General features: G+C 40.2%; 1 protein-coding gene across 1 annotated transcript in view; it reads left to right on the plus strand.

Moving 5' to 3' along the window:
* The window catches only part of LOC145406005 (retinoic acid receptor RXR-alpha-B-like), a 52,115-nt gene extending 24,701 nt beyond the window's left edge, over nt 1-27,414 (plus strand). Inside the window, exons 3-11 of the mRNA XM_080277192.1 lie at nt 10,340-10,469; nt 12,256-12,429; nt 14,820-14,985; nt 19,510-19,653; nt 20,415-20,538; nt 21,318-21,400; nt 23,557-23,698; nt 25,030-25,214; nt 27,209-27,414. Of these exons, the coding sequence (XP_080133318.1) occupies nt 10,340-10,469; nt 12,256-12,429; nt 14,820-14,985; nt 19,510-19,653; nt 20,415-20,538; nt 21,318-21,400; nt 23,557-23,698; nt 25,030-25,214; nt 27,209-27,289 (1,229 nt within the window). The 3' untranslated portion in view covers nt 27,290-27,414. The remainder of the gene's footprint in view (nt 1-10,339; nt 10,470-12,255; nt 12,430-14,819; nt 14,986-19,509; nt 19,654-20,414; nt 20,539-21,317; nt 21,401-23,556; nt 23,699-25,029; nt 25,215-27,208) is intronic.
* The last annotated feature ends 208 nt before the right edge of the window (nt 27,415-27,622 follow it).

Below are 27,622 nucleotides of genomic sequence, written 5' to 3' on the forward strand. Positions count from 1 at the left end.
GGAGAGATGGTAATTTTAGGCCAAGTTAGAGGAAAAGGAGTATAGTAGTGTAATACCACGGCATATGGAGATCTAAACCTGTGTTATTGTTCTTTCATCTTGGCCAAATATTCTTTTTTTCTGTCTTTTTTTTTGTTCAGCTTATTTTTCTTGGCGTAATGACAGATAAAGACAATACTGCACTGCGACTTGCATCATGGCACTTCTTCGTGACTATCATCATATTCGAATGCTAATATATTGCCACAAGTCACTACTAGATAGAGAGATGACGACTTTAAGCCAAGTTAGATTGAAAGGAGTGTAGCCTACGAGAATGCAAGAGAATAAACTAGTCACGAAGAAGTGCGGGAGATGAGTGGGTGCGTATCGGTATGTGGTAATGATGCCGTAAACAAAAAAAAAAGAAGGATCTGCACAACTGCGTCTCCTTGATTACTAGACAAACGGCAGGTGGGGAACGAGTGCTGGACAGGGTACGCAAGGGGGGGGGAGGTGAGGAAGGTGGAGGGGGGTGAATAAGAAGAAAGAGGAAATGGCGAAGGAAGAGGAAGGGAGGAGGAGGGAGAGAGGGGAAGGGAGAGAAGGCAAGAGGAGGAAGTGTAGGGAGATAAGAAGTGGAAGGAGAGGGGGAGGGGGCAGGGAGGGGAAGTGAAGTGGGGGAGGGGGGAAAGGAAGTGAGGGGGAGAATACGAAGTTAAGGAAGAAGAGGAAGTGTAGGGAGATTAAGTAAGAGAGAGAGAGAGAGAGAGAGGACAGAGACAGAAGAGGGAATATAAAGGGAAAGAAGAATATAGAGGCGAAAGGAGAGAAGAGAGAAAGAGAGTGAAGGAGGGAAGAGGGAGGCAGGAGAAAGGGAGAAGGGAGATAAGGACGAAAGCGGAAGGCGGGGAGAGTGATGGACAGGGGAGAGAGATAGGAAAAGAGGAGGAAGGAGAGGAAGAGAGATAGCGAGAGAGGAAGGAGGGAGGAAGCGAGAGGCGGGGAAGATAAAGTGAGGAAACAAGATAAAGAGAGAGAGACAGACGGACAGACAGACAGATGGGGGAAGAGAAAGTAAGGGGTTGAAAGGAAGCGTGAAATATGAAAGGTGAAAGAGTGGAAAGAGAAAAAGAGAGAGAGAGAGAGAGAGAGAGAATCACACTACCTCACAAGACGTTCAGGTGTACACCCACAATATATTTTCTTTCATTTTCTTTTTGTCTCTCATTTTCTTTACCACACCAGACACAGGACGTGAGGGAAGACTGAGTTAGGTACGAGTGACCCCGAGGAAATACCGAAATACCTGCTTACTAATTTACCTACTTACTTACCAGCTTATTTACCTCCTTACTTATTTACCAGCTTATTTACCTGCTTATTTACGTGCATTTTTATTTACCTGCTTTCTTATTTACCTACTTATTTACCTGCTACCTGGCTGTTTACCTACGTGCCTGCTCACCTATGGGCCTACCTGTGTAACTTTCTATGTCTCTGCTTTCACCTGAGGGAACGGGGTTAGTGGCACAACTTGAATACTACCTCGATGGTGCATGAAAGTGAGCTGTGGTTATGAGGTGCGAGTCTCCTTGGTTACTAGACAAATCACACCTTCAATCTGACTGTCCCTGCCCATCACCTGAGCAAAGGAGGGTTTTGGATATTGGTCATATGAAAATTAACCTGTTACACCTATCTATCTGCCTGCTTGTATCTATTTCTACCCACATACCTACCTGCCTACCCACCCGCCTACCAGCCTCCTACCTACCTACCTACCTACCTGCCTACCTACCTACTTGCCTATTTCTTTAGCTGTTTGTCAATGTGGGTGATAAGAGAAAGGATGAAGCTGATGTAGGGTAGATTGGAGGGTAGAGGTAGGTGGGTAGAAGGGAGAGAGAGAGAGAGAGAGAAACCAAGGATAAATATGACAGATGGGAGGAATAGGAAGAATAGAGGGAAAGATAAGGCAGGATAGATGAGTAAGATAGGTTGGATAAAGGGATAGGGAGGACAGGAGGATAGATAGAGCAGGATAGATGGATAAGGATAGGTGAGATAGATGGTAGGCATGGATAGGTAGGGTAAATAGAAGGATAGATGTAAGAAGGATAGAGGAGGATAGATGGATAAGGATAGGTGAGATAGATGGTAGGCATGGATAGGTAGGGTAAATAGAAGATAGATGTAGGAAGGATAGAGGAGGATGGATGGATAAGGATAGGTGAGATAGAGGGATAGATAGATATAGGAAGGATAGGAGGATGGATAGAGGAGGATAGATGGATAAGGATAGGTAAGATAGAGGGATAGATAGATATAGGAAGGATAGGAGGATGGATAGAGGAGGATAGATGGATAAGGATAGGTGAGATAGAGGGATAGGCAAGGATAGTCGTTTGAAGATAAGAATAAATATTGTTGGTCTGTTTTTGTCACTGTTATTGTAGTTATTTATTTATTTGTTTATTGTGGGTTTTATTTTCTGCCAATTTCTCTCTCTCTCTCTCTCTCTCAGCGATTAGACTCTTTACAGTACTCTTTTCACTCTAACTTGGCCTAAAATTGCCATCTATCCATCTTGAGTTTTAGCAATAGATTAACACTGGAAGACGATGCAAGTCTCGAAGAAGTGCTATGGGAAGAATGTAGAGCCGTACACGAAATAAGCTGCAAAAGGACGAAAATCTGGGCCAGGTTAAGGTGAAAGGAGTGTATCCGAATTTACAGCACCCAGGGATATCTCTTAGCGCCCTACCCTTCGCCTACGGGCACGTCGTCGGAAATGTCGTAGGTCCAGATTTTATTGTTCTTCATCGTAATAAGGAAGCATAGCCAAAGGGAGGAAATTCGTACTCCTGGGCTGTAAAGGGTTAAGCGGTGGGGTAAATAGTCGTAGCAGTAGTAGTAGTAGTAGTAGCAGTAGTAGTAGTAGTAGTACAGTAGTGATAGGAGTTGGAGTAGTTAGTGGTAGTAGCAACAGTAGAAATAGTAGTTGTAGTGGTAGCTGTAGTTGTAATAGTAGACTGGTAGTAGTAGTACTAGTGGTAGTAATATTAGTAGTAGTAGTATTTGTAGTAGTAGACTGGTAGTAGTAGTAAGTGGTAGTAGTAGTAGTAGTAAACTGATAATAGTAGTAGCAGTAGTAGTAGTAGTAGTAGTCGCAACCCCAGGCTCAACTGAACGTGATCCCAGTGCAATGCAGGCAGAGATCGCCCTTCTTCCGCAGTTCACCATCTTCCATTCAGGGGATAGGGAAGTGGTTGAGGGACCTTTGTTGAACCGGGCAGTCCCTCCACCCACTCGTATCGGTGCCACCACGTGAAGGCGCCCCTCTCTAGCACCATCTCAAGCTAAATGAAGGTTATCCAAGCCCTCTGGTTCTAAAAATTCCTCCTAAGGTGAAGAATATTGTCTGGAGAAAGGAAAAAGAATATGGGGATGGAGGTTGAAGACGTGCATTATTTATCAAGTGTGGATTATTAAAGTTACCTGTAGTTTTAGCTTCAACGACTGGGGTGAGGCAGGGTAAGTGAGGCAGGCGGTGTGGCGAGGCAGGTGAGGCAGCGAGTATGGCCCGAGGCAAGGTTAGGCAGGTTGGTGGAGGCGGGGGTGTGGGGGGGGGGTTGAGGCAGTAAGAAGGCGGTGGTGGTGGTGTTGGTGGTGGTGAGGTAGGGTGTGTGGGACAGGAAGTAGGTGGGGAAGGGGGCGAGGCAGGGGTGAACCAGGGGGCGTGTGAGGCAGGATGTGAGGGGGGGGGGTGAAGAAGTGTGAGGCAGAGGCTGAAGAAGGGTGAGGCAGGGGTAAAAGGGTAAGGAAGGGGTTAAAGTAGGGTGAAAGTGTAACAGGGTGAAGGAGAGGAAAGGAGTAGGGATGAGGAGAGGAGAGGAGAGAAAAGGAGAGGGAGATGAAGAGAGGAAAGGCAGGAGAGAAAAGAGAGGCGAAGGAATGGAGGAAGAAAAACGATAGGAAGATGGACAAGAGGAAGAGGAGAGGAGCGGATAGCAGAGAAGGAGAGAGGTGAGGGGTAGGAAGGGGAGGAGGGATAAGAAAAGGAAAAGGAAGAACAGGAGGGGAGGGAAGAGAAAAGAGTGGAGGGGGGAGAAAAAAGCAGAAAGGAGAGGGGAGAGAAGAGAGGGGAGGAAAAGGGGGGGGGGGAACAAGGGGGTGTGGGAAGCAGGGTACGGTGTTCTACCATAAAGTAATAAAAGTGTAATTGAAGAGTGTAATAGCAGGTAATTGACTTCCATAATTACCACTCCTATTCGCATAAAGACAATTAAAACTGTAAATTAAGTTTCAAAAGGATAGAGGTGCACTGGAAAAAGAAGGGTTTGTTAATGAAATTGCAAGTGAAGAGAGTAATTGATGTTTATGGTGCAGTTTGGTTAAATGTTTTTGTGAAGAAGTTGATGGAGTGGAGTGGTATGTGAGTAAAGGGGGCGAGTTGAGCTGGAGAGAAGGCGTCCCGATGACGGTGAACAGATTGACATGGAGGCGTTTCGTCTGTGTTCACCCCTTCCTGGATTAAGGCGTTTGACCTTAGATAGATGGAGAGAGAAGTAGACAGATAGATAGGTTAGAGAGAGAGAGAGTTCGCGTTTTCCCTAATCCAGGTGTAAAATTTTAGTCACGTCCGTCAGAATTGGCACAGGAGTAAAACAGGTCCTTCCACTGAACTCTTTTCTCTCTCTCTCTCTCTCTCTCTCTCTCTCTCTCTCTCTCTCTCTCTCGTATATTCCTTAGTGCGCAGGTCACCAGGTACCTCGTAATTAAATGGTTGAACTGCCTCCAACGTGGGCACAACATCCAAATTAGACATTCCCGGGTTTCATTATTGCCCCCGTGTACTTGCGCAAGATTAATGGTAAAAACAGGACTCCGAGTGTATGGCAGTGGTGATGGTGGTGACTGTGGTGTTGCTGGTAGTGGTAGTGATGACAGTGGTATATATATTTTTTTAATACTGTGAGCCAATGTGTTTACCGGGCAGTCGGATTGTAATTATATAGATAGATTGATAGATAGATAGATGTATATATAGTTAGATAGATACATAGACTGATGTACATATATTTACTTGATATTTTAAAAAAACCGTTAAGCATTTGAAGGTAATGGATTTCTTAAAGTGCGCGTAAAGATTATCGACAGAGTAATAAAGTTATTAAATGAGATTAAATGTTAAAGTATTTAGTAATTACATAGTGATAAATATGTCACTGGAAGACAGTTGTTAAGTAATGATCTTAGTTACCCCTGATATGGACGTAAAATTACGGTGCAGCGGAAGTGTTGATTAAAGCTGTAAGAATATATATAAATGTGCACTTGAAGAGAAAAGCGGAAGTTTAGGAATATCTTGAGCCACCCCTGAATACGTGGAGAGAGAGAGAGAGAGAGAGAGAGAGAGAGAGAGAATGAAGACTTGTTATGTAATCAAGACAACAGCGGGACGATCAGGGGGTGGAGTAAGAAAATAATGGACGGGGAAATCCTGAAGGGGAGTGACTGGGGGAGGGAGAGGGACCGGAGGGGATAGGAGAGGGAGGAAAAGGGTGGAGAGAGAGAGAGAGGTGATGGAGGAGATGGGAGGGTGGGAAGGGGGGGGAGAGGGGAGGGGGATGAAGGAGTTGGGAGGAGGTGAGAAAGGGTGGAGAGGGAAGTGATGTGACAGACAAGATTGAAGGAGGGAAGGAGGGGAAGGAATGAGAGGGGAGACGGAAAGAAGAGAGAGAGAGAGAGGATAAGGAGAGGAAGGATATACGTGATATCGTTTCCACATATAAAGGAAATTTCACATTCTCACTTCAGGAAAGTCCGCACGTAATGGAGGACAAGGCGAAGATTATACATTTTTAAAAACATTATAATATATATATATATATATATATATATATATATATATATATATATATATATATATATATATATATATATATATATATATATATATATAATATTTTTAAGAGCATTGAATCGTGGTTTGGTGATAATTTGAGATCACTGCTGGTGTTTCCTTTGTGGTATTATTATTATTATTGTTACTACTGCTACTACTACTGCTACTACTACTACTATTTATATCCCATTAAATGTGTCTGCCTGTAAATAAAGCAAAAATGAGAGAGAGAGAGAGAGAGAGAGAGAGAGAGAGAGAGAGAGAGAGAGAGAGAGAGAGAGAAATGAGAACTTGTAAAAAAACGAAATCATGACAGGTTGAAGGAGAAGGAAATTGGTGGAGAAAGAGGAGGTGGAGAGCAAGAGGTAAGAGGGATATGGAGGAAGGTGTGATGTGGGAGGAGGATCTCTCTCTCTCTCTCTCAAGTAATTTTTTGAAAGGGATGGTGTCAGGAGGCATCTGTCTTCAAGCAGGATCTTCTATTACTCCCCTCTAGTGTTGGGGTGGGGGTGACTGAAACAATAGCAGGGGGAGGAGGAGGGGGGAGAGAAGGGGAGGGGGAGCGTGATGTTGTAACGGTATCCCCCTCCCCCTTGCTCCTTCTCCTCCCTCCCTCCCTCTTCCTCCAACACCCCACCACACGAAGCGACAAAGGTGAAGGTTTCGGCCAGGGACATTTCGGCGACGCTTGATACACACCCAAGAACAGTATCATCTAACCGCCTCTCCCCGCTGTTATATAAAAAAATGAAAATTATACAGTTACTCATCCGTCTTATCGTTTTTGTGTATGTATCAGTATCTCAAAATTATACAAATATCACGCATCTTTGACAAAAATGAAGGTTGATTTCTGTGTTATTTCGACGCCATTTAGTACACACCACAAACCATATTTATCTCTTTCTATCCGTCTTCTGACACTTTTCCACAGTATCTTTTTATATAGACTCAGATTTGTATCCAGTTCCCACCTTGTGTGTTGGAAATGAAGGTTTTGGCCAGGGACATTTCGACGACGGTTGAAACATGGAAAAAATATAATCCCTTCGTAGCTGGTAACACGTTATCCATCATTCTGACGCCGCCTTTGTGGACGTCACAATTGCTTCAGAGTTGTAGACTCTCCTTATAACTTACTAATTGGAGGAAGCCTGATACAAAAAGACCCTGAGGTGGGATTTTAAGCTCATGTTCGAAAATAGTTTAGTACGATAGCATATTCTAGTACTAAAAATGAAAACTGTACCAATTTTAGATAAACCTTGCCAAAAATTTTGCCCTTTTGCAGTTTATTTGACATCCTTGTCATTGCTCTTCTTTATGAAACATGTATCGCAAGCAGTTGTGCCCCATTTAACGGACATGGTTCAGTATAGCCGATGAAAGTCCGGTGGCTTCGTAGTGTCCAACATATCCAATATCTGGTCACTGGAGGTACTGTACGCTAAATAGAGGGTCTACAGGTATCCACTTGTCACCATGTTTGAGTTGAGTATCGTTTGACAAAAGTGATGTTTTTTGCGGTCAGGGATATATGACTTAAATCAGTGTACACTTCATTTTCATTTTGTCAAACTACCTGTCCTTACATGGCTAACCTTGTGTTTGTGGACGTATAAGAATAGATTTATCCAGTTGTTCACCTTGTCTGTTCATTTAAGTTCAGTATCGCGTGACCAAGATAAAAGTTTATCCATTATTATTATCATCACTATCATGATATTATTATTATTATTATTATTATTATTACTTTATTGTTATTATCATCATCTTCATTTTTCCTGTGGGCATTTGGACATTAACATATAATTATACCCACCAGATACTCCTCACCCACATCTGGACACTCACCCTCACTATACCAGCCTTGCCTTAGAGCATGAAGAAATAAAATATTGAAATAATCCAGCTGCTCACCTTGTCCAAATATTCCAGTTCAGTATGGGGTGACAGCAGACAAAGGTGAAGGTCTCGGGGCCATGGAAGTTTCGACAATGCACGACTATCGCATTATTTACGAGTATATTTTTAGTTTTCAGTCTTCGGATGTATTAAGAGAGAGAGAGAGAGAGAGAGAGAGGGAGGGAGAGGAGGCGGGTAGGAGATTTCGGCAGTACACAACTTCTTAAAAATCCCTAACCAACTTCCTATCCCTACTCTGCTACCTTTGCCTTTGTAGACACATTACCAAGATCAAGCCTTTTTTCTTTATTTTCTGACCCGTTCCGATCCTTCCTGACCTAAATACGAAATAGTTTAGTAAGGGCTGTGACGTGTTCCAGCCTTCCCCCCTCCCCCCCGTGCTTCTTCCTTCAGCGACGCCCTCTGGTGCACTGGAAGGTCGCGCCCCCCAACATTCTTCACAGTTCACGCATCTTTGACTCACTTCACGGTTTCCTGACTTATTTATCTCTTTACTGACTTCATTTTATTTATTATTATTATTATTGTTGTTTTTGTTGACGCTTGTATTGATTTTAGCCCGTGAACACTCAGGAGAGAGAGAGAGAGAGAGAGAGAGAGAGAGAGAGAGAGAGAACACTTGTCGGTCGTAAGAATTCAGTGATGTTATTTGACCGAAGGTTAATGGAAATACCGACACCTACCCTAGCACCTCTTCCTTAGCGATTTATATTTTGGATATGGCTGCGTAACACTCTTATACGTTACTTATGCCGAGTATGGCGATGGTTGAAGAATTTACAGTATATAACAGACTAGAAGAGTAAGGCGTAATAATCAAAATAAGTCGCTTAAGAAAAGGTGTTTGGGAGCTTCCTTAACCGACGGGAATACGGGCCCAAGAAACGTAAATAAATAAATAAAATAATGGCAACCTATGAGTCATGTTATTATAGAAGTAGAAGGGAAGTTTAAATATTAACTAATATAATTTTAGCAGAAAGGTAAATTTTGAAACTAAGACGGTTAATTTTCAGCCTTAAATATTACTTAAGATAATTTCAACATAAAGATTAATATGATACAAAGACGGTTATTTTTGAAACAGAACGTAGTCGGTATATTAACTAAGATAAATTTGAGAATGAAGGTTAATTTTGATACTAAGATGGTTAATTTAGAAACTGAACTTCGGGCGACAATCATTTCCACCAAGTTGGGGTGTTTGGTGATGCGGTATATTGAACTGGATTAATAAGAGTTGATTTTGTTGTTACGTGTGGAGTTAATTTTAGTTACAAGAAAGTGATTTGCATAATGGAGAGGATGGAGAACGAGAGACTAACGAGGAGAGTGTATTTGAGTGAGGTTGAGGGAGGGGGAGACCGAGAACGAGGTTAAGGGATGGAATGGAGAGGTATATGAGAGAGGGGGATGTGAGCTGGGGGGGAGAGCAGCGAAATGGCAGGGGACGGGGCGACATGGAGGCGATTTGTTTGTGGCCACCTCTTGCGGGATTAAGGCGTCTGGCAATAGATAGATAAATACTAAGAATAATTTTGATTCAGAGAGCGTTAATTGTAATACTGAAGATTGATTTTAATATTTTGGTTGTCATACTGAGATGGTGTACATTGCCCCTTCAGTTCGATGATGTATTATTACTCTTCAGGCAACTTTATTCGCTTCAGGGAAAACTTTAATTGGAAAGATTAGCTGTAGCCTTCAGTGAATTCAGTAAATTAAATGGGAAATAAGTTATGCCATGGGACTGAAAGGGTTAAGAGTATTACACGAAAGCAGTGGTTCTCAACGTGGGGTCGTGCCTACCTAGGGGGTCATGAGCTGTTTCCAGGGCTCGTGAGGACTCGGAAAAAGTAGTGAGTGGTTTGAACAATGTGTGTGTGTGTGTGTGTGTGTGTGTGTGTGTGTGTGTGTGTGTGTGTGTGTGTGTGTGTATCACGATGAACCATTACTTTTTATCCAGTATTCATATCCTGTCTCTGTTTCGGCTACATCAAAGCACATTTTTCATCGAAGTTGGTTTCTTTCCTTCATGCTATCACCTGGTCGCCTTGCTTTCTCCTCCCCCTCTGATCTGGTTTCGTTTTGAGAGAAAATGAAGGATACCAGAAAGTTTTATATTGCAGAACAAGTTAAACCCAAGTTAAAATATACACGTCTCCCAGCTTCCTCCCTATCCCTCGAAATAGGGGATAGTGAATTGCAGCAAGAGAAGGCTAATGGTCTTGTATCCAAGTGGGTTGACGTCCACTGGAACCTGCGGCAAAAATAATAATTCTGCAGTAAGTTTTTAGGTCTAGATGATGGCAGGGAGTGGAGGGGGGGGGGCTGGATATATTGACCAATGCTGGGAGGGAGGGGGAGACGTGAATGTGTGAGCCAAGGCTAAGGGGGGCGCGACCAGAAAAAGGTTGAGATCTGCAGCACGAAAGAGTACTTTTTGAAACCGAAATTTAAGTGTGTCATCCATTTCCGTGTGCCCGGCGAGTAAGACTGTACATGGGTTTGTTTTTGTTGCAGGTCTGGATATCGGGATGTCCGGGTCGCTGGATCGCCAGTCCCCTTTGAACGTGGCGCCAGATACTGTGTCCATCCTATCGCCCACATCGTCTACATTTTCCAGTGCCAATGGAGGGCCAGCGTCACCCAGGTACGTAAAGTATAATAATGATAATAAATAAAATTAATAATAATAATAATAATAATAATAGTAGTAGTAGTAGTAGTAGTAGTACTAGTGATGACGAGCGAGCGAAGTTTGCTGTCTCTGTGTATGGGCCGAAAATTACAATGAGCGGCCCAGTTCGACGTGACCTGACCCGACCATCACGCTATCAGAGGCTTGTAAGTTCTTACATGATAAAGCTAGAGCGATGTTTCTCTCTCTCTCTCTCTCTCTCTCTCTCTCTCTCTCTCGGCTAGGCCGATCAATTCAGTTTTGCATCTTCTATTTCACAAAACCATTATCGCAACAAAACACTGTACAGAAGGAAAGACAGTTACAAAAGCTAGCTAGCTGCCTGTGCCCGAAAACGAACTTCATACTGGTGGTGGTAGTAGTAGTAGTAGTAGTTATTGATGTTGTACCGGCAGTAATAGTAGTAGTAGTACCGGTAATGACCGTAATGTAGATTGAAAATTATAATAGGTCGGTGGTGGTAGTAGTAATAGTAGCAGTAGTAGTAGTAGTGGTAGTAGTAGTAGTAGTAGTAGTAATAGTAGTAGTAGCAGTAGCAGCAGCAGTAATTATTGTTGTTGTTGTACCGGCAGTAGTAGTAGAAGTACCGGTAATGTGTATTGAAAATCATAATACTGTAGGTCGGTGGTGGTACGAGTAGTAGCAGTAGTAGTAGTACAGTAGTAGTAATAGTGGTAGTAGTAATTGTAGTTGGCTGTACAGTATATTTGTTGTGTGTGTGTTTGTGTGAGAGAGAGAGAGAGAGAGAGAGAGAGAGAGAGAGAGAAGGGAGTCGAATATGTGCAGCTGTAGACATTTTTTTTTTTTTTTCTAGAGAGAGATTTACTGAACCGTAGTAAAGATACAACCATTATGAGCTCATTCAGTGTGAGTTCTCTCCTAAGTTGAATAAACTCGTCTGAAAGTAGCAAGAATAGATTATTACCATACATCAGGTTCGGATGGTTAAAACAGTAACCATTTTAAAAGATATAGGAATCAAACATTTATCAGAACTAAGTGTATAGAAGTGAAACAAAATATTTATATGATACTGTTATGTGTTCATTTATATGAATTAAAATGTATTAAACTTCAAAGCAATGTCATCAGATTGTTTGGCATTAGGTAGAACGAAATATTAACAGATGTTCTTGATCTAAGCAAAAGTGTTTGTTTACATAATGATATCACGATACACATCATAAGTTATAGGTCTGTCTTGGTAAGTGGACCTCTCCTTTTAAAGAGTGAGGGTAGTGTGATAATCCACCCCCTCCACCCTCCCTGTGTGTATGAGAGAGAGAGAGAGAGAGAGATTCCACTGTACAGTTTTTCTTTTTTCTTGATTCCACTACCATCATTTATAATAGTGCTAGGAGGAGAAGGAGGATTTCATTTAAGATAATACAGGTATAGATGGTAATGGTATTGATGGTGTTACTGATGACTCATGTTGATGTTACTGATGACTGCTGCTGCTGCTGTTGATGATGATGATGATGATGATATTAGTGATGATACTAATGTGGATATTAATGCTAGTGAAGATGACACTTGGTGGTGGTGGTGGTGGTGGTGATCAAGTGAATGAGTATGATGACAATGATGATACATAACCAGTAGTGCTAAGAAAGATAGTATTGATAACTACGATGATAATGGCAATAATAATGGTAGCTAAAGAAGATGGTTATGATAGTGATTATGATGACTATGATGGTGATATTGATACTAAGAAAATAATGACACCTTTCAGCATATCAACGCCGCCCTTTACCATTGGATCCAGCGGCAACACAATGACAACAAGCAACAGTAGCCTGAGCACATCACCGACACAGTACCCCCCAAGCCACCCCCTCTCTGGCTCCAAGCACCTTTGCTCCATCTGCGGTGACCGGGCATCAGGAAAACACTATGGAGTTTACAGGTCAGTCCTTTCATTTTTTTTTTACTATAAGCTGTTAATCATCATAGGAACAACATGCCATTATTCACTTTTAAGGGATGTCAATGTGCAGTGAAGGGTAAGGGTTGATAACTCACAGTAACAGTACAGGTATATCTTTATCTATTTGATTTGCGTGTGGATTTTAACATTTAGTACACTTTCATTCACCCAGTCACGGCATGAATCCATTTTGATCATTATTTGCAGCCTTGAATGTGATTATTATTATTATTATTATTATTATTTTTTTAAAGTTTTGTATCATCCTATAAGAGCTTTGTATTTAGAATAATTGTCTTTTCACACACTCTGTTACAGTACAGGGTTTGTTTTTGAAGAACATTTTTAAATGCATCAGGGATGATTAGAGGGAGAGGGACACACCCCTCTCAAAACTAGAGACTCTAGTGTAAGAAATATCCACATAGCTAATGCTTGGTTTAGTGTGTTATCAGTACTCCATGGGGAGGTGGAATGATGTAACTGAAAAATGTCATTGTAAAATAAGGTTGACTCAGTGTGGTAGAAAACCTGACAAGGTTTTTTTATAATGGTGTAGCTGTATAGACAGAATGAGTGATGAGAAGAAAGGGGAAGCCAAGGAGGAGGTGAAACAAGTTGTGAGAGAGGCTTTGAATCACAGAAGTCTGGACATCCAGGAAAGAGAGGTGCATAAAAGGAAGAGCAAATTGGAATGAACTGATGTATCGTATGGGGAAACAACTCATTGTAAAAAGCATATGGTGAAATGTGGATCATGATCAACCTCACAACAATGAGCAGGGGCTCATTATGAAAATCTGACGTTACTTTGGTGTAGACTCATATGGATAATAGGTGAGTGAGTTCATTGCTGGTGAATGAGGTTGCTTTCTCCAGCTTTTGGGGCCAACCCGCCAAAGCAGGTAATTGCATGAGGTACAAAAAAATAATAATAATACCAATGTTACCAAGGTCACATAGCAATCTTAACTGTACATACACTTAAATGGTAGTCTGGGTAGCCTGGTATGCCAAACTGGATGGAACTGTACAGTGCAGAGGTGTATGGTTATCATATAGCTACAGTATTGTACAAAATCTACAGTAGTTTGTGATAAATTGATTAAAGGAGTGATGTGTAATTTGCATAAATGTGGTTCCAAGCACACCTGTCACAAGGAATGATTTGAGAACTTATTAGATCACAGGTGTCTTTATGACACTTTTAGTTGTGTGAAAATGTGTACTGTACATGGTGACAAACAGATATGCCATATTTCCTAATATCAGAATACACCTTATGTCCAGATTTCCCACATTATCTGCTTAAGGCTGTAATGTGTTGTTCATAATTCATCCAGTTTATCTATCTTTTTGTAGCCAGACACCTTAATCCTGTTAAGGGATGGCCGCTAACAAATTGCCTCCATGTCACCGTGTCTTCTGCCTTTCAGCTGCCCTCCCTTCAGTTTACACCATTCTCTTCCATATACAGTATACTGTATTATCTCTCCACCCCATCCCTCTATCTCAGCCTTGGTCTCCCCCTCCCCCCCCCCACCACCACCACCACACAAATACACACTTTAGTCAGCATCTCATTCTCCATCCTTCCACTTGGCCAAAAATCTCAGAGTATTTCCCCAGTCCTTCATTGCCTCCCCCCTTTTTTTTTTTTATCAGGAACTTAGAGGCTGTGGCTAGAAGCAATTAATAAAACTAGCTTCAGAAACTAAGAATATTTTAAAACTGTATGATGTTCATCAGCTTCATTATGTAAAGTTTGTGCATATGATATTAAATTCAATATCTTCCATTACTTTTAACCAAGTATCTAATGTATCAGACCCCCAAGTCTGAACTGACGTATGTGAAAGATTCATTTTGTACCTTACGGCATATAATATGAAACAGTCTGCCTGAATCTCTGTGAGATTCCCCCATGAAGTAAATGTCAAGAAACATATAAGTAGTCATTGATATGTGTTATCTTATCATGGCACTTACCTGTTTGTGTTTTTAACCTTAATGAACATCATTGCTGTGTGATGGAGAAAACATAAACTTATAAGGAGTCAGTAATTTTTTTAATGTAATCATGTAATGGTTTCAGTCTATATTTTGTGAAACTAATTTAATATTATATTTGAACTAATGTTCAGTACGAAAATAATATTACTTACTTAATTTTACTTTTCTTATTTGTCACGTTGCAATGAATAATGAAGCTTAATTCCCCAGCATTTGTGAGGGCTACAAGAAATCGGAAACTTTCTTGTAGTTATAAAATCAGCATATTCTGATGTACACTGTGTATTGAAACTTAATCTTCCAATGCATGCATAGCATGATGTTCCATTATATAATGAAGTTTACTCTCCCAACAGCTGCGAGGGATGCAAGGGGTTCTTTAAGCGAACAGTTCGAAAGGACTTGACATATGCGTGTCGGGAGGAGCGTTCTTGCACCATTGACAAGAGACAGCGGAATCGATGCCAGTACTGCAGATACCAGAAGTGTTTGTCCATGGGCATGAAGAGAGAAGCGGTCCAGGTAGGGGCAATTGAGGTGGGATTTTTTGTTCTGCTGTGGGGCAGGCATTTTTGTGACTTTTGTTATATTTAGTTACAGATTTATTTTTGTTAACCTTTCAGTCCAGTGTTGTATACAGTATTGTTTAGTTTATTCTTGTCACCTCCAGGCAATATTATTCAGCTTGGGATTGATTGTATGAGCTGGATAGGTTAGTAGTAGTACTTGTAGCCTCTGGATCATCAGTAATGTGAACTTGGTGAACTGCAGGGTTAAGGTCCCCTTCTCTGGCAGTCTACCATCCTCCTTTTGGGGGATAGGGAGGTGGTTCAGGGCTGCTTGTATAACCAAGCAGCTGAACCACCTGGTTGTATCAGTGCCACCACATGAAGGCATCCCTCTCCAGCACCAGGGTGAGTTAGATGTAGCTTTCATTGATTGCATCACCACTAGAGTTCTCCCCTAATACAGATTCAAAATAATCCGAGAGTGGAAAGAATAGGAATAAAATTGACACGCTTGAATTGAGTGGGTTAATCTCTTCAGTCTGGTGATGTACTGGTATATTGTTAGTTTAATCTTACTGCCACCTGACAGCTTTATTAGCATTGTTAGGATTTCTTGTAATAGAACATTAGTAATAGTAGTTGCAGCCTTAGGCTCTGCTGAACATAAGCCCAGTGGATTGCTGGGTGAAATTGCCCTTCTGCAGTCCACCATCATTCTTTTGGGGAATAAATAAAGAAATAAGGGATGTTTGTACAGGATAACCAGGCAGGGAAGTCACTCAGTCATATCATTACCACCACATGAAGGTGTCCGTCTGCAGAACCCCTCTTGTAGTGAAGGGATTATATGTTGGATGTAACCTCAGCAGTTTGACAAGTCTCCCCTAAGCTGTATAATTATCTGAATGTAGCAAGTGTAAAAAAAAAAATGTCAGAGTGGGGTGGTCAACAGGGTGATGACATAATCATCCTTTTAATCTTTACCCTATTCTTGTTAGTTTCAGATGATTTTGTTAAGCTTTAGAGAGAGAGTATATAGTGATGGGTTAGAAACAGTCCACATTAACCTTTTCACAACATGATTTATTTATTTTTTTATTTATGTATTTTTTTTAAAAACTCTGGGCACAGGCTCCACAGCCTATTACCATGGCCCAGTAGTCCTCCTACATCCATACACTTTCACATGCTACCACTTTGGCACGAACACCCACTGTCCATATTAAATAAATGCTTGGACTGTCACATACAGGACTGATGTATTGGTAGCAAGTCTGGAAGGTAGCAAGTATATAATTAAATATATAACACTGGATAAGGTTAACTGTTTTTCATCTTTTTTTGTGTTTAAAACTATTGGAAATGTTACTCCAGTTAAGAATAAATTGACTTATTACTCTTTAATATTGTTATTTTTTTCATTCATTCATCATCCAATCCTACGTTGCCCCGTGAAGAGCGTAGTTGCCCAGGTTTAGGCAAGTTGGTCCTGACATTTAAGATGAGAGTGACCAGCCTCACTCATCCCTGAGTGGCATTACGTTAGCAATAAACCCCAACCATCCCTTGGATATAAACCTTCACCAGCTCAATCCAATTGGAACGCCGTAATTACTGTACCCAAAACCACCAGGCGCCAAAATTTGGTTATATGGTTACCACCCAACATAGTAAATGGTTTCCTGGTGTACAGGAAACCATTTGGCTTGTCGCTTAGTGTAGAGTCACCCACAGGCAGAAGGAAGAGGAAAGAATGAAGGAAAGAAAGACAGAAGAGGGAGTGTAAAGTCACCTGTAAGCAAAAGGACAGGTAAAGAGTGAAGGAATTAATGATGCTATTTTTATGGGGGTGGACTTCAGGTTCTGATTAGTATTATCATTTATACTTTTTGGGGGGGAATGGAGTTTCTACTTGCTTTATAATTTATGTTATTTTTGTGCCAGTGGAGTTATGTTTCTAAGTAAAACAGCATTCTTTTAGATTAAGGCCCATGTTATTGAAACTGAGAGTGCAAAGCAGTGCACAAGCCCTCCCCCACACACACACACTTTTTTTTCTGAAGCATATGATTTAGAATATGTCAGACCTTTCTGTGTCAGTAACTACACTTTGCAGTGTGGGATGCAGGTTAATCACACTTAACAGTTACAGGTGTTCCATTAATGACCATAAGAAATTAAAGTCATATACACACCTTGATGTGCTCAGTTTTAATAGTATGGGCATAACAGTTTGAAATTTACAGTGAAGCAGTCTGCCAGAAGTGTATTGTGACCTTTTCTAACTTCCCACAAACACCTAAGTGAACAAATAATTCATTAATCCTTTCAAGTATTTGTGAATCATTTTTTATTTTCTTGCAACTTTCTAGATGCTTGTATTAAATTTAGGAAATATCCCTGGCTGTAATGGGAAAAGTTATTTGTTTTTTTCAGTTTCTTCTAAGCTGAATATAATTCCAAAAACCAAATACAGTACTGTAAATGAACATCATGGTATTAAAAGAATTAAGGGATATCTTAGTACTTTGCCTCATAGTACAGTATTATGAACTCAGAATTATAAGTGTATGCCTTGGTGCAGTGTTGTTCCCTAAACTTGAATTACAAATTTCCAAAAATACTAGTTTTCCAAAGGAATTCTGAGAGGATCAGTTAGCTGAAAATATATTAAAAAAATAATAATAAAAACAAATAAATAACTGATTTAGTTTCCACGGTCACCTCTGTGTTAACAAAATGCTACGATAGTCCACAGTCACCCAAGCTGACTTAAGCTGGGTTCATATGGACCATGTTGTTGATTTCATCTTTTTTTTTCTTTTTTTTTAATATATATTCTATAATGCTGTCCCTATGGGGGGGGGGGAATCATCATTGTTTATGGTTCAGTTATCACACCTTGACCTTCAAAATCATGACTGTAGTATGAATCACAGAATTGATACAGTGATTACTGAAAGGAGCATCAAGCAAGTGGAAGTGTATTCTGTACATGTAACTGATGATAGTCATAAGGAATTCCAGTTAAAAAAAAAAATATCTGAAACACAATCCCAACTATTTCATGTTTAGGAATTGCACTGTAATACAGGCTTTAGCCTGTTCATGTACAGTGCCCTCACACTGTGAACGTGTTTATGGGCAGCAAACGAGTTCATTCAGTGCGAATTCGTTCACTGTGAGCAACATATCGTATGGGAAAAACAGCATATGGGCAGCACCGCTTCCTCAGAGTCCACTTCTTGAGCCATAGAGATGTACTAAAGGACACATTTCAAACACATACAGTACAGATATATAAAATATAAAACACATGGTTATTTACCTTAAGTGGATCAGCTGGCAGTCCTGACTGGCTTGAAGACAGGTGGTTCAGAGGCAGGGAGATGCACTTAGGGTGACCCCTTCACATCACCTTTCACTCCTTCATTCCCGTCACCAGTCCTGCCCTCATCACTTGACTGAACCACTTCCCCACGTACTGTACCTCTGCCTCATACGCCTCTCCCATAAAACCTTCAAAGTCCAGAGATGACACCACTGACATCACATCATCATCGTCTTCACCAGGAAGTGTAGCAGACGATGTAGAGGCAACTGGCTCCTGCTGTTCTTTAGTTCGGTAGTAGCGTGTGATGAGTGTTTTCTTATGTTGACTTCCGTATTGTGCCTTTCAGTGTAGTAACGAAAAGTGGTTTCTGTTCCACTGAGCACTTCCTGTGTCCTAAGGTAGCTGGTTTCATTTGCCTTGACCTCTTCTCTCAGAACATCCACTGCCTCTAGAATTTTACTGATCTTCGATAGTGTTAAATCTTCGTCCTCCATTGAATTCTGCACAACAGGTTGATCGGATCTGGCCTCTTGTGCAGTGTCTACAAGGGGGTGGGGGGTCATCCAATATGGGAGACACGATTATGGCCTACTCTTTTCCCCGATTTTGTTCACTCGGGGTTCAACTCGTTCATTATAGTTTTGTGGACCTGATTATCCCTGCTCGTTCACTAGGCAAATCGTTTACTCTGAATACATTCACTGTGCGAGGGCACTTTACTGCATTAGAGAATGGTAAACTATTTTGAAATTGTTTGTTGAATAAATGTCACACTCCAGAGCAAATTATAGCCATAATGTAAAGAATACTAGAAATATATCTGATCTTTTCAGCTTATGAGAGAATATTTGTACAACATTTACTCCATGTTCGAAAGTTTTGGAATTTCTTACTTGTTGGTGGAAAATGTCATTTTCATGATAGGTGGTTGAATTTTCATTGTTTCAAGTTGTGAAGCTTATACAGTAGCCTACATGGCTCTGCTACATCTTAATTCTTTTAGAACTATTGAGAACCTAATTGCCTCTGATGGAGGCCTGATTTGCTTTCCTATGGAAGGATGGCAAAATCAGGAAAAAAGGAAGCTAGTAAATATAGAATTTCTGGCAGAGTGTATCTAGTAACAGCATATTCACAAAACCAGTTTGACATTTTGGTTTGAAAGTACATTGTCTGATCCCACTTTCTGTTGTGTGTGTGCAGGAGGAGAGACAACGAACTAAGGGTGACAAAGGTGATGGTGACACAGAGTCGTCATGCGGCTCAATATCAGACATGCCCATCGCCAGCATCAGGGATGCTGAACAGAACATCGAGCCTGTGGAGGAGACGCCCATGGACCAAGGGGTGAGTTCTGCTGTCATACTGTTTGCCTGTGTACAGTTGCATTTATTTATTTATTAAAAAAAAAAAAATCCCTAACCAGCTTTCTCCTTCAACTTTTTTTTTTTTTTTTTTTTTTTTTTTTTTTCTACTGCATATCCGGTGGTGTAGATGGTTAACGCACTTCTACCACATATGAAAAGAATGAAAGGATTAAAACAACTCACTCATCTTGCCACAGGACCAGCAAGGCAAACTCATTGGGTTATGTTTTTCTTGTGGTTACAAGTACCTCCTTCATAAAATGCATTAAAATAGAGTTACAGTCATGGCTTATGACTTTCTTTCACAAATGAAGTGAAATTTCTACCCTCCCAACATCCACTGTTTAGAAGTTTCCTTAAATTTAACTGATTGAATTCACCAAGGTATCACTCAGGCCTCCTAATTCACTAGCTTAGAGTTGGGTTGCATGGAATCACAGATGACATGTGCCCCTCTTGTAGTGTAGGTCCATACAGCATTACCCACATTGTGAAGCACTATGCAACACATGCCACACTAAGATGCAGACACAATATCAGTGGTGCAGGGTATCCATGGGACGACCCAGTAGGTGTAGTTGTATACCTCCATAAAGCTAAGCTATGAATATCATACCAGGATATTGTGACTAAGACATTGCTAACAAAAAGACCAGCTGCATTTTTTTTTTTTTTTTTAATGAAGTATGATTTAATAAGTTAAGCTGCATGCGTAAAACTAAACCACCGTTGTCTTTTCAGGACGCTGTTACAAATATTTGTCAGGCGGCAGACCGACACTTAGTTCAGCTAGTGGAGTGGGCTAAACATATTCCACACTTCACAGACCTTCCCGTCGAAGATCAAGTGGTACTACTGAAAGCAGGTAAGTTGATTATAATTGGCTTATGTTTATATGATGAACTTTGGGCCACTTTCACAACTTGAATGGGTAAATGAAATTTGATGAGCCATAGTGAGGTTGTATGATAGAGTCTCCTTGGATACTAGTCAGATCAGCCCTTCAGTCTGACAATAGTTGGTAACCAAGAAAATTGAAAGAGGTTAGATATCTTTGTCAGATTAGAACAAATGCAGTGTAATAATGCTGATGGTGGTCTGGCAGTACAGCTAGTCTCAGTCCCATGCCACCTTCTTTGAAGTGTAGGAGTCATATATATTTTGAAAACTTAAAGTACTATGCTGATAAAACCTTGCACCTTGATTGTTTTTGTGCTGATGTAGTGGTAATTATAAAAGAGAATGCTGAAGTCAAGATGTCTTCATGTTTTTCATTTTAATTTTTAATATTTCCAAATGAATATATGCTTTTCAGTCTGGAGGCAGTAGATATAGCCTCCATGAACCCCCTTATTACAAGATCTCTCCCCAAAGAATAATAAAATAATTGTGAGAAAAAACTAAAAAAAGGTTGATGGGATTGTTGTTGTTGCCCCAGGCTCATCTGAAGTGAACCTGGTGGACTGTAGACTGCAGTTGCCCTTCTCCTGCAGTACACCAATCTCATGAGGCATAGGGAGGGAGTTGAGGGATGATATGGAGCTGTGATATGTTGGTGCCAGTATATGAAAGTGTCTCAGTAATTTCATATTTGTACTAATATCCTAAACACTATGTTATTACCAGCTTCCTTCTTCCTTTCAGGGTGGAATGAACTTCTCATTGCCTCATTCTCACATCGAAGTATGGGAGTCGAAGATGGCATTGTATTGGCCACAGGATTAGTGGTATGTTCTCTTCGTTCGTGTAACTATTTGTCTCTGTCAGGGAAGTACGTGTATGTTGCTCTGTACATTGCATTGAATAGTGCTAGAAGTGTGGACAACACTAGTTAATAATTCCTCCTATTATTTCTGGTAGTTTCACTATATTAATACCATTAAGAAGCTGTAGGTCTAGTACCATGTAAGTCTCGTCTTTGTTCTTCATGTAGAGTGCAGTATGATACCATATTTGCCTGTGTATAAGGCCGACCCATGTATAAGACTGCTTCCAGCATTTCCATACAAAATGTGGGTTTAGAAGTATATTCTGTGCATAAGACGAGCCCCAACTCTTCAGACACTAAGGGCTTGCTGTCCCAGTAACCCCAGTCCTTTATCACTCTTCCCACTGACCAGTGATGTGATACACAAAACACAATGCTAAGCAACACAGCCTTTGGTTAAGTTTTACTTTAAACCAGCTTCTTCTATGGGTTTTACAGGCTATCTAAGCTGCATGTGCCACCTCCGATATCATAACGGATTATACATTTAATATTCGATATAGATTCATATTGTATTGAAAACTTAAAATCATGTCACTGTGAATCTTATACAATATATTAAAGGAAAGTTACATTTTATTAAAGTCATCACATCAACTGTCAGTGATTAAAAACCTTCAAAATCAGTATAATCACATCTGACATCACCAGTTCATCAACTTCATCCTGGGTTAATGTTTGCAGTTCTTCGTCGTTAAGGACCAAACTCTGAATTCAAAGGTGTGGCTTCGGCATTGGCTCCCTCTTCCTCATCTGCCCACAAACTGTCATCTGTGCCATCCACTGACTTGGATATTCCACATTTCTTGAAAGAGTTGATGAGTTTCCACAGAAATGTCATTCCATGCCTTGATAATAAAATCACAGCACATCCATCTGGGGCACGCATATTCCCACCACTTGTATACGACGTTTTACCACTGTTCATCCACTCGTTCCATTGCTCAAGGATGCGACCTTTGAATGATTTGTTCAGATAGACATCAAGTGGTTGTAGGACTGAAGTTAATCCCCCAGGAATAACAGCAATGTCACTGTTGTTTATCATTGTTGGTAATGAGCCCTGTTTCAGATTTGGCACCCCTGCGCTTTGTGGTAATTTGTAAACAACCCAGCCAGTTGCTACCGAGACACACGATGATATTCATGATGTGGGCTTAGCCGGTTACCCATCTTTCTTATGTCTTCATGGCCATATCCATGGGGATATTTTTTTTTATAAAAATTTGCCTTTAAATAGAAAACAAGTTGTGTTTGATGATGATGTTAGTAATTTCAACAGTTTTTGACAGTATATGTACTATATCAGGGAAACAAGTGTCAAGGTGAGTGTTTGGCAATGTTCCCTATCACGCCCATGGATCCCATAACCACAGGATGTAGAGGTTAGGATTTTATACCCGGTGTTTACGATGACCCCCAATTTTGGGAATTTTTTAATGAGGTTCAAGAGTCGCCCTATACACCAGCAAATACGGTATATGAATTTCATAAATTTTGTGTAGGTTATCATTAAGCTTTGTTAGGTGTCTGTAATCATGTTAAGTACATCGTTTTTGTTATGTGGGACTGTTTAGTATTGGTTACTGATAACTTTCAGAGCCATTCATAAAATAATTTGCTGTCAATCTCTTGATTCTCAATTATTGGTCATTTATGCAGCTGGTAAATTTACTTGTTAAGAGAGACCTTTTTAATATTTATTACTGTTAAATGTTTTTGTAATACTAGCATTTTTTTTTTTTTTTTTTTTTTCTGTTTAGGTGAAGAATTCATACACTGACTTAAACTTTTAACCAATAGAAGAAAAATTAACCCAGTTGTTTTTATTATTTCAAAAGAGTCTCATCTTAAATAGGAGAAGAGATATGTAGCATTTGCATGTTATATATTGCCACAGAATTATGGTAGTTTTAGTAGTTACAACTCCAGGCTCATCTGAACATGAACATTGGGACAGCAGGCTGAAGTTGCAGAAGCATGATTATGGTAATTATTGCAGTGAGAGACTCCATGATATAAGTAATAGTTCCTGTAGAGTTATGGATAATGATTGAAAAACAACTGAAAAACAGTGTATATGTTAAAGATGGCTGATTTTGTGTTATGCTACAGGTACACAGAAGTAGTGCTCACCAAGCAGGGGTGGGCGCCATATTTGACCGAGTGCTGTCTGAGCTGGTGGCCAAAATGAAGGAGATGAAAATGGACAAGACAGAGCTTGGATGTCTTCGCTCCATAGTATTGTACAATCCAGGTGAGGCAGGCATGACAATCAGAGTATGGGGTGGTTCATACATAAGACATCCCCGTTGTCGTGTGTTGTGGGGATGGGTCAGTGTTGTCATTGCTCACCCTGTATCATCTCTACATCCCATAACCCTTTTCATACTTTCTAGTGTCTGCATTTTGTGTCCAGTGATTACATGGTTGATCAGTAATTTCACGAAGCGCTCAATATATCTGTACTCTGCACATTAGTAAACTGAGAATTGAAGTGCATTACTGTATACGAGGCACTGAGAACCATGACGTCCCAAGCGTTGCTTTTTAAAAAACAAGAAAAACTCCTCCAAAGTCTGATGACCTTTCAACACATATATCTCAAAAACTCAGACAGATTTTGCGTTGCCTTTTGTTCCTAAATGAAGTGTAAGGTCTCGGCTATAAAATCCTATCATTTACATGAGAGACAGGGAGAGAGAAACATTATATTTTATTTCACACACAGTATACACTAAACTTTCACACAAACACGTTTACAAACTGAATTACTTCGCAAACTCACATGCTCACAAACTTGTGTACACACACAAGCATCTACACAGGCACGTATAGGCAATAATAGGCACATTATAGACACACATGACAGTAATTACAACAGTAATATTGGTAATGATTTTTACAATGATTTTTGGTAATAATGAGTGTTCATAATGACCATAAAATTGAGGTTGTATGCATGTCTGTGTGTGAATGAAAGTGTGCTGTATACTGTGTGTGTGTGTGAAATACAAGTTAATGTTTCTCTCTTTCTTTCTCTCTGTCTCTCTCTGTTTCGTGTAAATGATAGGATTTTATAGCTGAGACCTTGCACTACATTTCGAAATGAAAAGCAGTGCAATATCTTAGTTCCTGAGATATATATGTTTAAAAGTCACCAGACTTTGGAGGCATTTTCCTTGTATTTTCAATAACGACGCTTGGGACGTTATGATTCTAAGCACCTCATATATTGGCCACCCTATATAATAAAGAGGGCCCATGATATGTACTGTACAGTAAGTCTTTGTTATATGTCCATTTTTTCTACTCCTCCCCCTCTTCAGTGTAGTGACACCATGTATTGTTTTATTCTTGCTATCTCTTGGTGATTTTATTCAGCTTCCAATATGTTTTGAACTGAAAAATGAAATATGGCATGCACAAATGCCGTCATTACCAGAGAACTGTTTTGAATTGAAGAAAATAATCTGGAATTGAACATGACTTCACAGGATGCAAGGGGTTAAGCTCAAGTGAATTACACAAAAATAACTTTCTGATCTTTCATCATCACTATACACCAAATTTCTGTGTGTCAACCAGATGCGAAGGGGTTAACGTGTTGTAATGATGTTGAGATTCTACGAGAGAAGGTGTACGCAGCACTGGAGGAATACACCCGCACCACCTACCCAGAGGAGCCAGGCCGCTTTGCTAAGCTACTCTTACGGCTCCCTGCACTACGATCCATAGGACTCAAGTGTCTTGAGTATCTCTTCCTTTTCAAAGTAAGCAATGGGCTGTTATGTAATTTATGAAAGATTGATATTTGTTTGTATGCTTTAATTATTTTACCCTTCATCCTCTACAGAAGTAAATTTACACAGTACATTGAGTAAAGGAACAGTGTGCAGATGATGATGTGTTGCTTGTTTATAGTGAACAGGTGTTTTGTAGGTGTCAGTGTTTATGAGCATTGCCTATGAACGTAAATGTAAGATGTTGACTTAGTGTGAATTGTTGGTGAATCGAGGGATTTGTGTTAGTAGAAGAGTTTTAGTACTTCAGTGTAGTAATGGAAAAGGAAGGTAAATGTATACAGGACATGGAAAGTAAAATGGTTCAAGGAAGGAAGGTGGCTGGTGCTATGAAGGCTTTTATATGAAATGGAGGACGAGTAATTAGGCTGCAAGAGGAGTGTGTGAAGGTGTGTTGGTGCCCACATTAATGTATGGGTATGACATTGATGTGGTATGAGTATGACAGTTGAGAGTGGGAGCAGTGGAAATGGGATTGTTAAGGAATGTGTGTGGTTCACATAGATTGGACAGGTTAAGAAACATTGAGATTCATGAAAACTGTGAGATAAGGAAGTCTGACCTGAGAGAGTAGAGTGTGGTTGTGTCTACAGAGAGAACAAAGATAAGTGCAGTTGCAAACATGGTATATGTGTGTTTGAAGGTAGGAAGAAACATGATAGGCCAAGAAGATGATGAATGTGGTAGATATATGTGTGAGAAAGTGGTATGGAAGTTGAGGAAGTAAGTGAAGTGACAGAGATAAAAAAGGATAAATGAAATATTTATAGAGATACACATGACAAGGGTTGGACTCTTTTTAGTTTTAATAGCTTGGTAGTTGACTGAATAACTAACCAACAGGTGTATGTAAAGTGCATGGAAAAGGGAGAGGATTAATTTTGTTTGTTTGTGAGGTGGAACCAAGACTTCAAAAGACTTGGATTTTGTGTGAATAATTGTGTGACCTCTTTTGGTGAAGAGAATCTGGTATTGTAGTGACATTTATTTTATTTTAGGTACTTCTGGGAAGTTGTATGTAATGATAGTGAAGGGATTAAAAATATATGATGCTCAACAGTAGACCACAGTACTATACTCTTTTTACGCTAGTGGGCAAAATTTGCGAACTTTCCTTCTTGAATACTGAACTGTAGCAAGAGATTAACAGTGGAATATGCTGCAGGTCTCACAGAAATACTATGGAAACAATGTAGAGCCACAGTTCTGTCTTTTTCTATCATTGAGCTACATGAAATAAGTTACAAAGGGACAAAAATCTGGGCCCTGATAAGGTAAAAGGACTATAACAGTAGTTGTATACCAGTATTAGAGAGGTGGCCTGCAGTCCTACCGGACCCAGGTTCAAATCCCTATTGGGGTAGGGAACATTTTAAGGATTTGAATTTAATAAAACGCAGACTTGACTGATCTACCAGAAGACCCGCTGACATGTCGTAAAAATTCCCCTGCTAATACCAATACACCAGTCCTGTATGAGACAGCCCTAGCATGTATTCAATATGGATGGTGGGTGTTATTGCCAAAGTGGTGACATGTAGAGGTGTATCGTATGTAGGAGGACTACTGGGCCTTGGGAGCAGGCTGTGAAGCCTATGCCTGGAGTCAGACACATTAAAATAATTATATACTGTATATATATATATATATATATATATATATATATATATATATATCCATCATCCAATCCTACATTGCCCCATGGGTAGCGTAGGAGCCCGGGGCTAGGCAGTTGCTCCCGACATTTAAGATGAGAGGGACCAGCTTCACTCATCCCTGAGTGGCATTACATGAGCAGTCAACCCCAACTATCCCTTGGATGTAAACCTTCACCGGCTCAATCCGATTGGAGTGCAATGATTACCCACTAAACCATATATATATATATATATATATATATATATATATATATATATATATATATTTAAAACAATGGTGATACAGTATATTTCTTTTATTTGCAGTTGATCGGAGACACCCCACTGGACAACTATTTGATGAAGATGTTGGTGGACAACCCCAGTAACACCTCCCCCACAAGCTAGACCCACACCAACAGAGACCCGGTGGAATAAGAGATTGCACAACCCTGCCAACTTGAGTTTAGAACCACATGATTAATGTAGACCTTGTGCTGTAGCAGTGAAAGATTGCGAACTAATTTAAGATAATGAAAGAGCCAACGTCACCAGACCAAGCTGTATCAGTTTGCAGTTTTAACACTCTCAGGTTCCTTTTGACTCACTCTGAGCAGAATAATAATAATCTGGAATTAGCTAGAATCAAATACTAGAGATATTCCAACCTTGAGAGGGTTAATGGCAATAGTACTAGAGTTGTCCCAGCCTTATGAGGGTTAATATCGTGCAGCTCTTGTC

The sequence above is a fragment of the Coenobita brevimanus genome, chromosome 69 (genome assembly GCF_032717465.1).
Source record: "Coenobita brevimanus isolate Jiangsu-jjx chromosome 69, ASM3271746v2, whole genome shotgun sequence".
NCBI lineage: Eukaryota > Metazoa > Arthropoda > Malacostraca > Decapoda > Coenobitidae > Coenobita > Coenobita brevimanus.